Source organism: Acyrthosiphon pisum, chromosome X, assembly GCF_005508785.2.
Source record: "Acyrthosiphon pisum isolate AL4f chromosome X, pea_aphid_22Mar2018_4r6ur, whole genome shotgun sequence".
Classification (NCBI taxonomy): domain Eukaryota; kingdom Metazoa; phylum Arthropoda; class Insecta; order Hemiptera; family Aphididae; genus Acyrthosiphon; species Acyrthosiphon pisum.
The window spans coordinates 76576115-76591523 of NC_042493.1; the positions used below are offsets into that span (position 1 = coordinate 76576115).

Below are 15409 nucleotides of genomic sequence, written 5' to 3' on the forward strand. Positions count from 1 at the left end.
CTAATATCGAAACTGACAAATTTGGTATGCCAAAAGTCGTAAGCACATAAGACGAAGTTAACCATTATGCGGGTGCGAGGTCCTCTCAAAAGTTAATTTAGCCACGTATAATTATGTATATTATTATTATATTATCTATTTATTTATATTTTTGATATTTGAATAATTGACTTGAAACTGATATATGTAATTTTTAAATAAAAGATTATTTTAGTGGGGAAATATTATCAGATTGAAAAAGACATACCGAATTTTAGAACATTTATATAGCATTTAGCTACATATCTATTACTTATTACTATAGGGGGGAGAACTCGGATTAAAAATCACAATGCATAAGCATCTTTTTTTAGGAATGTTCACGCTGCTTCCCAAGCTACAAATATGAAATATGTGCTAAGTTCTCCAATCTCCATGTTATAACACAACATTGGTTTTTAATGCATTTTTGCCTTATTTCCCGACTTCCCGTTATATGACTAAAAAATTGACTTCATTGAAGTATAAACAAAGTAGCCAAGTAGGTACCTACTCATAGGCGCAAATAGGGGGGCTTTAGAGGCTAAGCCCCCTCAAAAATGTCCATAACCCTCCCAAACATTTCCTAAATTTTGTTTTAAGGTTATTCAATATTATTAAAGTAAGGCCCTATTAGCCCTATTAGCCCCCAAATCTCAAACGCTATTTGCGCCTATGTACCTACTACCATTGATTAAATATTTAAATATATTTAATCAATACTACGCTACGTAATATAAATAATTTTAATTTTAAACTACCTAGGTACATAACACTAGGTAATCTGGTTTTAAATTAGAAAAGGCTGAAATTTATCTATATATTTCACACCAACAAATTAGCCAATTTAGTTGCATACACATTTTATTGGAGTACTTATAGAGTATTAGAGTGTAGTACTGTTGTAGTGCAGTAGTACTAGTACAGTGCAGTAATACAAATGCAATTTTTCAAATTTAATTTTATTATTTTTATAAACGTACTTACACAATTTTATATGTTAAATGTATTTTTTGAAAATGAAATTTTGATATTTTTAGCGCATATTTTCGAGTTTTTAGGTCATAAAATAATGTATTCTTTTATATTTTTAGAGCATTTTAATCCGAGGCTTCCAAGCCTTATAGATATATATCCTACGGGCTACAGGCAATGGGCATCAGTTGTTATGCGCAAAAGCGCTATGTATTGTTTTGTTAAACAGAGTATATAGGTATTTATATTTTTGATATTTTGATGATTGCCTCAAATTGATATTTGTGATTTTTATGTAAAATACATAATTCGCACCCCTGAAAGAATAGTGACACAACTCAAAAATACTTTTTTCAAGTTATTACCATCAAAATTTGCAGAATTTCATCCTTTATATTTTAGAATACTTAAAATAATAATTAAAGTAAATCTAGTATTTTTTTACTTGTGTCATTATTTCTGCTAAAAATAAATATTTTGTGTGGCCGTACATCTTATAAAATATTTTTTTTCCTAGCAGAAATAATGACACAATGACACAATAAAGTCAAACTGAAATCAGATTTACAATAAAACATAGGTGAAATGGTATTTAAATTATTATTTTAAGCTTAATATACAAGTAAACTATACAATATGAAGAATAATATATATAAGATTGAAAAAAGAAAAATTAATATAAAATCCTATTTATAAATTATAATGACTAAATTACATAATGAAAGTCGATTTCCCAGCATTTTGATTTGTGTCACTATTCTTTCAGGGGTACGAATTATACTTTTGACGTTTTTTATCATGTGGTTTTTTACAATTTACTTGACGTTTATTTCCTTGTAATTTTTTTTCTAGATTCTTTTATTTTTCTAGAATGTAAATAGGTATTTTTTTAAAAATTGTCTTAATAACTATAATTTATTACTAAAATCAAACTAATATAAATAAAAATAAATAAACATACGTAATAAATAATAATACTAATAAGTAATAGGTAATAGTGTAATACGTTAATACCTATAAGCTATAATGAATTATAATTTTTTACTCGGTTGCTTGATTTACCTACGGTATTTACCTTCGATGCCTACTGAACATAGGCGAAGTATGCATGGGGGCTATGCCGCGGCTACAGCCCCCACGGAAATTTTTGTATCTCCCTCATGGTGTTTACTTTCATTTTTACATTTTATCCGAAATTATAGTTTTAATTGTTTTTATTATTTTCTAGTCTTATATAGCCCCCACAGATAATTATACCAAACTACGCCCATGCTACTGAATTATAATTAAGACAATTTTGAACTAAATATTTACTTTCTAAAAAAAAACATCACGGAGCCATGGAGTTAAATCAAAATTAAATATGTAATTTTCACCACAAAAAAAGGAGAAATTTGGCTAAGCAACGTTGTTTTTATTTTTTGATCTCTTATATGAAAAAAATTCTTACTGTTTCAAAAACCATTATTGTTTGTGTTTTTCAAACTTGAAAAACTTTTTTTCATATAAATGATATCTAAAAAATAAAAACAATGTTGTACACCCAAAGTTCTCCTTTTTGTGTGGTGAAAATCTCGTTTCTTAGTTATGATCGCAGGCTGCAGCCTTCTCGGTTCTTTCCCGCGCAAAACAGTTTTTGCTATGTTGTACATTTGTAAGACGCAGACAACACATGCGGGTGTAGCGTCCTCTTAATATTAATAAATTATAGATATTATGAAATTATAAATTTAATATTTATAGTAACTTTAAACATTAGATAATTAGATCTAAGAATAAAATTATACTTATCTGTATTGAGGATGGAGATATTAATATAATATGTAGGTAATCTGTAAAAATAAATAAAATTGAAGTGTCTGTCTTTTTGTCCAGTTAATCTTCGAAACGGCTGAACCAATATTGACGGGTATTACACTGTTACCTACAGTGTTTTACAAAAATTTTTAGTAATTAGAAGTAATTACTCGTTCCCTTAAAAATCTCGCAGTACTTAATTCGAATAAAAACCATGCATTTAACTATTTAAGTACACTTGGTAATTTGTAGTAAAATTGTAAGGAAAACAGCTGTAAACACATGACAGTTAAAAGTGTAACGATCGGAAATTCGAGGTATATTCATCAAAATGTAGGTATTTTTTATAATCTTCTTGATAGGTAATAATTTACCTTACTATTGTGTATAAATTTAGCTTATTATTATTATACGATAGCTATCAAATTATTATCGTAGATACGAAATTTTTTCATAATTCAATAATTTTAAATTCCAAAGTTTTTCTGCTCTCTTAATTTTTGAACCACTCAGCAATTTGAGCTCTCTGTAATTTGAAATGTTTCATAAGTCCAACCAACTTCGAATTATCGAGAGTCGACAGTATAACCATAGACCAATGTATAACCTTTGTCTTATAGGGCAGGGATGGAAAACTGGCGGCCCGCGTACCATTTTTAACTGGCCCGTGGCTATATTCCAAATCACTTTATAAAAATTAAAAATTTAAAATGTTAGGATTTTTCTCTATTTTATTTTATTATATTAATAAAATTATTGAAATCGTTATACTTAATGTTTATCGTAAAACGAAGATATAAATTCTAATCTAATATTGAACTATCAGTTCATGCTTCATATCATATTATTTATAGGGGCCAGATTTAACAGTTTATTTTTTGCTTTCGATGTTCTCTGGCCAACTACATTTTTAAATTGTTTCACTGTAATAATATAATTAAGAAATGTCAAGTACAAATAATATTTTTTAATTACAATAAAATAACAAAAATCGTTATTCTTGGTTATTTAATATGTAATGTTGTCTTAATTTTTACAAAAAAATAACTTGATATTTTTTGGTTACAGAATAACTTAATTACTATCTTGTTTTAAATTGTCCATCCTTATACCTATAAAAGTTGAACATTTTATAAATACTCAAATACAAATTAATGTTGATAAATGTTGTCAAAAATCAAACTTTAAATGCTTATAAAAATATTGTGCCTATTTATTTTCGATATTTTTCAACTGCTATTTGTAACAATATATCAGGAGCTTTGTATTAAATTTACACTTTTTGACTCGACAAATAACATTTTTTTTGATATTTATAGAAAAAAAACTAAAAAAATTTTAAATGTCCGTCAACAGCTCAAAATGAGTCAAAATATTTTGAAAATGTTGTGGTGTTAAGAAAATTATAATATAAACGTTCTGTGAAATATCTAAGGTTATTCGTTTTAGGGTACACCAAAAAACAAAATCGAATTTGTCAAAACCCGATTTTACTTAACAATTCCTGTTTTCCTACATTTTTTCCTGTTTTAAAAACATGTTTGTATATTATTATGCATTTTAATCAACAGTTTGTAAAAAGTTTGTTGCAATTAAAATTGCTAACTAAAATAATAAACGTGATCTATTATTTTACAAGAAATATCTAATGATATTTTTTTTCAAATATTTACCTATGTTTCGGTTATAAGTAAAAATACATTCACTATATTTTTGTTAAGAAAATAATAATTATACATTTTCCTACACAAAGATCACATGAAACATATCCATTAAATTTTAACAACACCTATAGCCTAATAGAATAACCAAACTACCTACTAAAGCTAATATTGCACATAAATATTAGCCTATGATATATAATATATATATTATTTTAATAGATGGTCATTCATTAAAAAAATATCCCAGTCCCAACACTGTGATTTGATTTTATTAATTTGTAAAAAGTTTTTTGTACTATTATAAAATTTTTTTTATTTCATTAAAAAAAATAGTTTAGTCAATATTTATGATTGATTTAATGAACCAATCAATAATAAATCAGAGCAACTAAGTACAAGTCACTGGCATGTATTTTAACTCTTCAATCATTCAAAAGTACAAACTGCAAAGACTAAGCTCATATAAAGGGGAATTATATGAAAACAGCGACACCCACATCCAGCACCTCCATAAAATAAAAATTCCCAAAAACATTTGTATGTTATATTTTGAGTGGTACAATATTTTATTTTTTTACCTTTTAAACAAAATATATAATATAATAAATATTACATAGTACTGGTGTTTGAGGATACATGCTATAAGGCATTACAATTTATAACATGATTATGAAAAAATACAAAATAAATATGGTGAACATTATGGCATAAAGTAAATTATTTTATTTATAAGTTCAGTGGAATAATAATAATAATAATTTCAAAATACATGGACATAAGTTTAATTTTTACAAAATAACACTTATTTATATATATATACATTTTGTCTTATTATTAAAAGTAGGTAACAAAACAAGAAAAAACAATTACATTGGTACATATTTTCAATTTGTTTTTTATATGCCTACAGTGAATAATAAAGAAAAATGTAAACAGTTAAATATTAATATTAATAAAATAAATTGTTATTAAATTGAATACATAAAAAAAAGTATTCACACAAAAATATCCTAATATTATTTCAGTCAATCATATAACATATAAAATAAAACTAAGGCTACAAAAATATTAATTATTACAATAGTATGTAGGAAACAAAGTAAAAATTACAAAATACATAGAGCAGTATTAATTTCTAATAGCCATAATACGTAACAACACTATAGTCCACAACTTGTATTAATTTGAATAATATTACTATATTAGTATTATATTGAATTATGAAAGTTTTAAATTATTTATTGTTACAATAGTTCTAAATATACATTTTTTTATCACTCATAAATTAAAAAAAACTATTATTTACCCTTGTCGCACTTATTAAATAAAATCATAAATATCAAACATAATATTTATTTAATAATATAGAGCTTAAATAATAGCAATTGTGTAAATTGTATTACATACCTTAACTAAATTATTTTTACTATTAGCACTGTGGTAATAATTTTAATTCAGTCTATTATCAGTACAGAAGGCACATTCAAAAACTTGCACCTATTATCATAATATCTAGTTCATTCATTTAATGATTAACTATTTTTAAATTAATGAAGTTCATTGACATAAAAATAATCTGGTTGGACTACAGTAAAACATTTGAATACAATTTAAAAAAGATAATTCTGTTACACCAAATACTAACAGAAAGTAAATCATATTAATGTATAATAAATGTACAGCCTTTAATAATTCACTTGCCAATACAGTAAAGTTTTATTATCCATTTAAATTAATTTCAAAAATAATCATCCCTTCACGTTTAGGCATAAAAAATATTTGAGAAAAATAATACCTAATTGTCTTATTTCTTTCTCTTTTTTTTATCTGGTTCTGAATAATTATCAATAGAATTTTTATTAGCACACAATACCGCTAATAATTTTCTATGGAGTTTTCTTTTAGCCAAATCCAAATCACTCATGTTCGATTCATTTTTAGTTGAATTAGATTCCAATAACTTAATTATGTCATCAATGTTTGCTTGACCATCTGAACACTGATGACGTAAGCTTCTTGATATAGCACGTCTTTGGTGATCCAATTGTGGAAAAAGATCTTTAGATACTTCCAACGCACTATTGGCAGCATTCATTTCAGCTCGTTGTATACTATGGCCAGTCGCCTGTGACAACCTCACACTTTTAAAGTAGACAGCTACTGTATATTTTCGACCATTAGTTGGTCCCATACATTCTATCACTTTATATACTGGTATATCTGGTTCACCACCGTCTACTGATCGTAATGTTAAACAACATTGTTGTAGTTTAGATTTTGGGTCATTCCAGTCTTGTTTCAGAATGAAATCATGTAGACGAGGAAAGAAACATACATTACAGAATGCTTGACAGAATGTAAGTCCTTTGTCAATATATAAAGCTCCAAGAAATGCTTCTAACAAATCAGCTCTATCTTTTGTTTTTAATTCGGCTTTTGGATTTGCATAAAGTGCATAACTAACCATACCTAAATCGTCACATACTACAGATTGAGTTCGATTGTTTACCAAAGAACTACGAAGGAGAGATAGGTGACCTTCGTGATGTTCTGGAAAATATTTGTACAAATAGTCTGAAGCTATTAATTGCAGAACAGTATCCCCCAAAAACTCAAGTCGTTGATTTGAACCAAGAGTTAAATTTGTGAAACCCACACTTCTATCAGTAAACGCTCTGGCTAATAATCTTATATGGGTAAATTTTATACCTATAGAGTCTTCAAAGTTTGTTAGTTTTTGAAGTAATGGTAATTTTTTAATCCATTTACGATCGCCTTCAGGTTCTTGTTGTTGTAAAGGATGTCTGGGGTAGTTTACCCAAATATCGAGATATTCTGGTGAATCCCTATAAAATGTTTTGCCAAACACACGATCAGCTACTTCAATACCTCCATCTAAAAACAATGCACCCATCAAAGCTTCAAAACAATTAGCCATTGCATGCTTGAGCTCAGAATCATGACATAAATCTGAGCCATGAGCATATAGCATAAAATCATCTAGCTTTAAAGTCTTTGCCAAAACAGCAAGATGTTGATTTTGAACAATAGCTGCTCGAAACGTGGCTAATCCTCCTTCTTCAATGTCTGGAAACATATTAAATAAATGAATAGAAGACACAAATTCAACAACAGCATCTCCCAAAAATTCTAAACGCTCATTGTGCATTATATTTGATTCCATTTCTGATTTCTTACCAAACCGTGACATTATATTAATTAATGTATTTATACCTCTTTTTCTTGTGTTCATATAATGAATACGCCTATCTCCATACTCAGGTTGTCTTATACCACAATTGGTAAGAGTATTTCTTGCATGATCAGGATTAGTACCAAAATTTTCTCTATATGAAGGATGAGTTAATGCAAGCTGAAGTAAATATTTGTTCTTAAATTTATATTCTATAGTATCTTCTAGGTATTCTAAAGATTTGTGGAATCTAAAATGGCACACAAGTACTGGTAAAAGCATGGCATGCTGAACAATATCACACATAAGTCCAGTTTTAAAAAATCCTTTACTAGAAACTGCAGCAGTCACTCCACGTTTCATTTTATTATGGGATCTCATTTCTTGTAAAGCTCTTTCTTTGATTTCCAGTTTTCTTTTATCTTCAAATGATGGTTTGGGCATATTTGCTAGAAGATGTCTAAATTTTACATAATCACGCCAGCCTTTTTGATAATCTGGATTACCAGCATAACTAAGTTGAGGTGGTCGAATACCAAAATGTACTAAAACTGGATAACCATCGTTTACATTTTTTTCAGTAGCTTCATTTACAGAATCTCTATCTAGCTGATCAACTCGTATTGAATATGGTTTAGTTCCAGGGTTTGTAACTATCATGCCTTTATATTCATCTACTATATTTTGCCATTCATTCATAGGCATTTCTTGTAAAGCAGACAAAGAGCTCTCTTCAAAAAGTAATTTGTTGCTCTTTAAAAGATATTTGAGAACTTCATTCATAGAAAGCACTTCTTTTCCATTATCAGACAAGTCTTTTACAAAGCGAGGCATGAAATGAAATTGAGGACATCCATTTTTATTACCTATACCATGCAAGTCTAAATCAACCAATTCCAAAATGTCTTTAAACAAATAATCATAAAATAATTGCAACTCCTTCACTATAAAATTATCCGGAATCTTTTCTTCAATGTATAATATTGCATAATTAGTGTTGAAACGAATAACTTTACATGTAGGTAAAATTGGAATAGGATAGTGTGATAGTAACGAGAAACCTTCAAAAGTATATTTACTTTCGTTACATTCAATAACTGTAGGACACTTCAGTAAAAAATTTGTTGGCGGAGTTATAGTAATTCTATAATGAAATAACTTGTCACTATTATTTGAATTTGGTAAACAAGGTTCAAAGGGACCTTCTCCAACATATATATTATGTCGTATACCAGATCTCTGTGATTTAACACTACATTTACACATTGGACCATCATTCATTTCTCCAAACTCATTATACCATAATTCCGAGTGAAGTCTGTCTGGATGTGAACATTTTCTATCCAGCTCTTTAAGTGTGGAATTTTCTTTTTCGTCGTCTTCGTCTTCATCAGATGTACTAGAACCATTACCTGAACATACATGTTTACGAACATTAACATTAACCTTACGAGGTTTACAATGAACTGGTTTATTTTCATTCATTTTAGAAACACGTTTTCCTAAGGTGTTTTCAAATTCATCACATATATCTAGTGCGATCTTATTTCCAAATGTAACTTCTGAATCATCATCAGGTTTTTTATAATATATATCTGATGGTGCTGATCTGCTCCACTTTTTCTTTTCATAGTCAATTATTTGTTGAATAGACATATTAGATAATTTTTTCATTTCAGACATTTCACTAGACATTTCTTCATTTGTTTTCATACTTCTAACATTTCTATCTTTACTAATATTACGAGATTTTGGAGATGAAGAACGATGAGAACGTTTGGATACACTTTGAGTATGGTTTGATGTTGATGAATGTTTTCTACTAGTATTTTTTACACCATTATTCAAAAACTTAGATGTTAAATCAAACCATTCATCTTTTTTTTTTGATTCTTTTTCATCATTACATGCTTGGTTAGATGGATATTGTTTGTTATTTACAGCTGATTTATAAGTGTCTGGTTGGTTAACATGTAAAGGCATGTTAGGTGTATATTTATCATTATAGTTTAAGCTATTTGATGAAGATTGTATATATCCATTAGTAAATGTTTTTTTTGTTACCCCGGGTAATGATTCATTATTGAAATATCCAGTTATATGTGGTTGTTGAAGTTGAGGCATATTACTATATGAGTACAATGTTGAAGGTACATAATTACCATTGCTATAATTTGTAGTTAAGGAGCTTGTTGATGGAATCAAAGATCCATTAACATACGGCACATTAATAGGCATCACATTGTATCCCATATTGAAATGTCCATTAACATTATTATAAGGAAATGAAGTAGTTACATGTGTGCTATTATAGTAATTATTTGTATCAATGTTTTTTACTTGCTGCATATCATATCCATTATAGAGACTTTGAGTGTAAGTCATTGCTTGGTTTTGCTGGTAATCAAATGATGGCTGATATGAACCCTCCATTGTTAAAAAATGATTATATGATGGTGGTGTATTCCTATGTAAAGTATACTAATAATTTACTGCAGTCCTTCATAACAATGGAGCCTGAAAAAAGTTTTATAATAATAAATTAAAATTATTTGTAAAATTATAGGCATTAAAATTAGTGTTTAATTGACATTTTTCATTCAATGCTGATATGAAATTATTTGACAGTAAAATATTCCATAACTAATGACTCATTATTATTACTTATTGCAATAACAAAAAAATATATTTGATAATTTATGTATATTTTTTATGGGTAGGTAGGTAGTTCATAATTTTTCATAAAATATACATAATAAATTATGATTCATTTTTTTCATAAATATGAGATAAAAATTAGTGAAATAATACACACATTTCAATGACGGTTGAAACCTGTATCACATCAATATTTTTAGTTACCAAAAATGCTAAAAAATGTTCAAATAGTTTTTTTATTTACTATAAAAGTGTAATACTAGGTATTATAAACTCAAAATTTTTTAACGAAAACCTCTATTTTGAGTTGTAAATTCAGAAAATAAGTAAAAAAAAACATTAACTTTAAATCATTATATTCAAATGACTTCAAAATTGTTTCTAAAGCCTATCTTAATATTACTTGGGTTCATATAAAATTCTATAAATGTTATAAAAAAATGTATTGTCATTGTTTTTTTTTTTCAAAGAAATACTTAAAAAAAACATTTACCATTTAATTTAAAATAAAAACCGCCTCTTAGTAATATTTTTTTTAAAATTGTTTTGTACATGGAGAATGTATAACTAACAAAGTGAAATAATGGGCAGAAAAAGTGCCTTAAATTGAATTAACTTTTTTGAATTGAATTAATTTGAATTGTAGGGAGATTTTTATACTACAAGCAATGACAGCTCGATCAATGTGGGTAATATGAACAATAATTATAAATAAAAATGTATATTACTATTAGTATTCAACCCTTTGACATCCTACTAACAATTTACTTTTTACAAAAAACTGTAATTCCAAGTAAAAAATATAATAAATCCTTTGATTATTGCTTTCTTCTTAAAATTAAACTATCACAGAAAAAACTAACATACTAATACAGATAATGTTTTTACCATCAAGTTTTATAATAGTCCGAATCACTCAAATTTTTAAACTAACAAAACTATGTTACGGACTTGTAAGATGGAGACAGGATAAAGTAACATACACTATAGATGATAAAATAATACAATACGTTTTCTCAATTTATCATTTTGTGTCCATATGTAATATTAACTACCTAATTAATAATTATAAATAACAGTATAGTTCTAGCATGATTTGTTTTAGTACTCAGATGTTCATTGTGTGAATGCACAGAACCTATATTAATCGAAATATTAATTAAATAGTTTTATTTTTTGATTAATTGAATATAATATTTGCAGATAATTTATACAAATTTGCTTGTCTTTAAAAATTAAATATTCATCATAATTTATATTATAGTACAACTTAATTTCACACAAAATTGTTATAAATGACTTGCAAATAATATATTACATAATGTCATTATATTGAAGTAACAATTAATCTATTTAAAAATGTATAGTTTTGACAGATTCCAAGTGAAATCGGCCATAAGACAAATATTGTAAAGAGATAATACGAAGCTGACAATATTGATAATAATAATATATTTTGATTAATAATTGATTAATGATTCATATTGCCACAGACATTTCATAGTTTTGGATACTGGACTCACCAAAACAGGGCAAAAAACCAAAGTATTGTTTTAATACTTATAAATAACAGTTATATAACACATTAATTAGGAACAATAAATAAAAAAAATTGTACAAATTCAAAATATTATATACTAGGTATATATTTATAACCTTAATAATAACCTAGGCATAGAAATAAGGCTATAACAAAAAAAATAAATTTAATTTATAATAGAAGTGCTCTTAGAAAATATGATTACACTGTTAAAATTTTGTTTGTGAAGTATATTTATAAAATATAGGTAGGTAAATCATGTTTGCTAATAATACACTTTTTATGTTATTTTTTAATAGTTAGGTACCTAAACTCTTTTTTTATTTTACTACCTATGATATATTATTTTTTCAAATAGAATTTAAATTATTATAAGTTCATTTTACAATTTTCAATTATAGTTAGTGCTTTATTATATTGTGCTTATACAGTAAAAATTATAAAAAAAAAAACTAAACACATTATAACTTAAGTTCAGTGTTTTTCTTAAAAGAGTATTTTACTTTACAATGTTATTTTATAGATGAAAAAGTAACTTTAAACTTCAAAACTTAATCTATTTAAATTTTAAAATAACTGGAAAAAGTTGTAGCATAACCAGATAATTCCTAAATACTGACTTTCAAATAACTAATAAAATATAATACATATTAAGTCATAAATTAATAATATAAATAAAAAAAAAAAAACTGAATAAATTTAACACATTTTGGACACATAGAATAACATTTATTAAAATTTGTTTCCATTTATGTATGTAAGTATATGGTAAAACATGCAAAAATCTTTGCTGGAAATTAAAAAAAATCAAATTAAACTGTATTTAAAATAATAGAATTATTTTATTTCTTATCTATTTATCAGATTATTGTGATAAATAAGTGGTATTAAAAAAATTGATTTGAAAGGAAAATAAATTTTCTAGATTTTAGTATTTTTGTAAGTAAAATTGTATGATTTTGTTAATTTATTGAAATGTATTATTATTATTTATTATAATAATTAATTAGGTAAATTGCAAGTAAATTGGTATTTTTTTTAATCAATATCAAATTGGCAATAATGTTTCTAGAAATTAAGATATTGAAATCAATCAAGTCATTTTTACTATTCCTAAAGAGAGCAATGATGATAGTAATAAATTAAACAATTTATTTTATAGTTTGATTATTTTTAATATTACATGAACTCTAGTTGCCAAATGGCTAAATAATATAATCACTAATTATTAATCAACATTAAAATTAATGTAACAATGTACATTTGAAAAATCTATAACAATGCCTAATATAAAATAATTAAACGTTGATAAAAATATGAAATACTTCATTCCTACTGTAAATGTTTTAAATCATTACTAACAATTTATCAGAATTTTTGAATTGAATTTCTTATTTGATAATATTTACCTACTGGTATTTATTTACCTACAATATATAATTCCATAAATATTTCATTTTAATTTTGAAATTTAATTAGCCTGGGTCAAAAATCCATAAATTTAGATTGCATATTCAAGATGTGAACCACTATTACAACAATATAAAATATATTTTATAATGGCGAGGAGTTATATGAACTTTTTATTAGCTCAGATCAGATAAAACCTAAATAGTATTTGACATTAGAAATAAGTACATCAATAAAATGTATAGGTATTTCATACAATTTAATATAGTCACATACTAATATCCAAATCTACGTTTAACATAGTGTATATTATAATAATATAATACCTAACCTTGATTAAAACTAATCATATTAAGAGTTAGTAAATATACACTTTACATCATGGAGAATTACTAATTTAAAACGGTGGAGTATTGGAATATGTATTACCCTATACACCAGTTCAAATTGGTAAATCCTCATGGATAACTCTGTACACGCGAATCATTGTTTGTGAAAATACTTACACTCGCCATCTTCTTCCGAAATTGATGTATTTTGTACATTAGAAACGTAATTGAATCCATCCCGTATGGTTGTAGATAATTCTCAATGACAAAAACTTGTTGACGAACAATATTAATGTTGAAATCAAATGTCGAGAAATGACAAATGACAATAGAAATTATACTTGCTAAACATGAGATCGTAAATCGCTTAATCGCCACACAGAATGGCGATATCAGTTATAAAGATGCGAGCTTCCACCTAGAGGCAGGTGCACTCGAATATTCGATAGCAGCAATAAATTAATATAAAGATAATTAATGAATAAATAAACAAATTAATTTAATCGTATCTCCAAAGGCCAGGACGAACCCATCGGATCTCGATATTTGATATTTGATAGTATTTTGCGGTATCGTAAAATAATACAAAAAATGAAAATGTGTACCAAATCGTCACAATCTGATCTTGATCTCGCTACTAACATACGATTGTACAGTGTGATTCAACAGAACAGCGCATTATTATTGTACTCGGGCTGTGTTATCGCATTAGTTAGTGACAAGATTTAAGATAGTAGATACCATGATAAAATAACAAAATACTTATAAAATTTTATCATGGTAGATACTATCTTAAATTGTGGTTAGTGACCGACATGGCCATAGGTTAGTGATTACGTTAGTTAGATTATTACGATTATTAATATTTAATAATAATTAATATCTCTATTAGAACATCTTGGGAACTAGTGGACCTACCACCAACGTGATCCGTTCCGCTAAACTGAACCAAAAATACTTATTATAGTCTAGGGCTTCGATTTTAAATTTTAATGCACAGCGCATTATTTTTTGGCAATGTTTTTCAAGTCCAGAATCCGTTTCATAAAATAAGAGAACTGAACACTCAAACTCTTCTTTTGCATTTTTTAAAAAAAAAATTCTAGTTTTGCTGTTTGTTGAGTATTTAATTTAATTTTTGTACATATTTATATATTATAAACGTTTTAAGATTAAACTTAATTGGTAATTTAAAAAATGTAGTTCCTACTATTTATCATATTTTGTTGTTTTGTCGATCGTAGGTATACTATTTATAATTTCGATACATCGCCACGTCGGTAACGTCTTTACGACTATATATTATCTACATTAAAGTCTTGTCAATCTTCAAAAATTTTTTGGTCAATACTAAATAGGTAGTACTAATAATTAGTAACAATAAATTGACTTTATAATCTAATACTGGTACCGAAGCACCGTTTCGATCATCGTCAACGATAATATGTTTCATGAAAAAAAAAAAATTTAATTAAGCTATTAATCGACGAAAACCGACATCGAATATTGTTCATAAATGATAAATATATAATAATTTTATAACGTTGAAGGCTTGAAGCATAGCCACGACCGCGACGCATGGTATTTTTATTAAACAAAAATTATAAATATAAATAAATTAAGAATTTATTAAAAGAATAAAAAAAGTATTTAGAATACCATTCAAGTACATCAAAATAAAAAGTATTTGAATACTTTTACTAAAATAGTTTACAACACTGCAGGGTACTGTTTTCGAATACAAAACCAAAACCAAATTAACCAAAACCATGACAAATTACTATTTGTCATTCAAAAAATATGAAAAATTTAAAAATAAAAACTA

General features: G+C 26.4%; 1 protein-coding gene across 1 annotated transcript; it reads right to left on the minus strand.

Annotated features, from left to right (window-relative positions):
• Positions 1-5978: 5978 nt before the first annotated feature.
• LOC100160623 (ribonuclease 3) lies at positions 5979-14178 on the minus strand. Its single transcript, XM_003247865.4, has 2 exons — positions 13762-14178; positions 5979-10164 (listed from the first exon to the last, which is right to left on the minus strand). Exon 2 carries the CDS (start codon positions 10078-10080, stop codon positions 6259-6261), a length of 3822 nt encoding a protein of 1273 aa, XP_003247913.1. The 5' UTR covers positions 10081-10164; positions 13762-14178; the 3' UTR covers positions 5979-6258.
• Positions 14179-15409: the final 1231 nt, after the last annotated feature.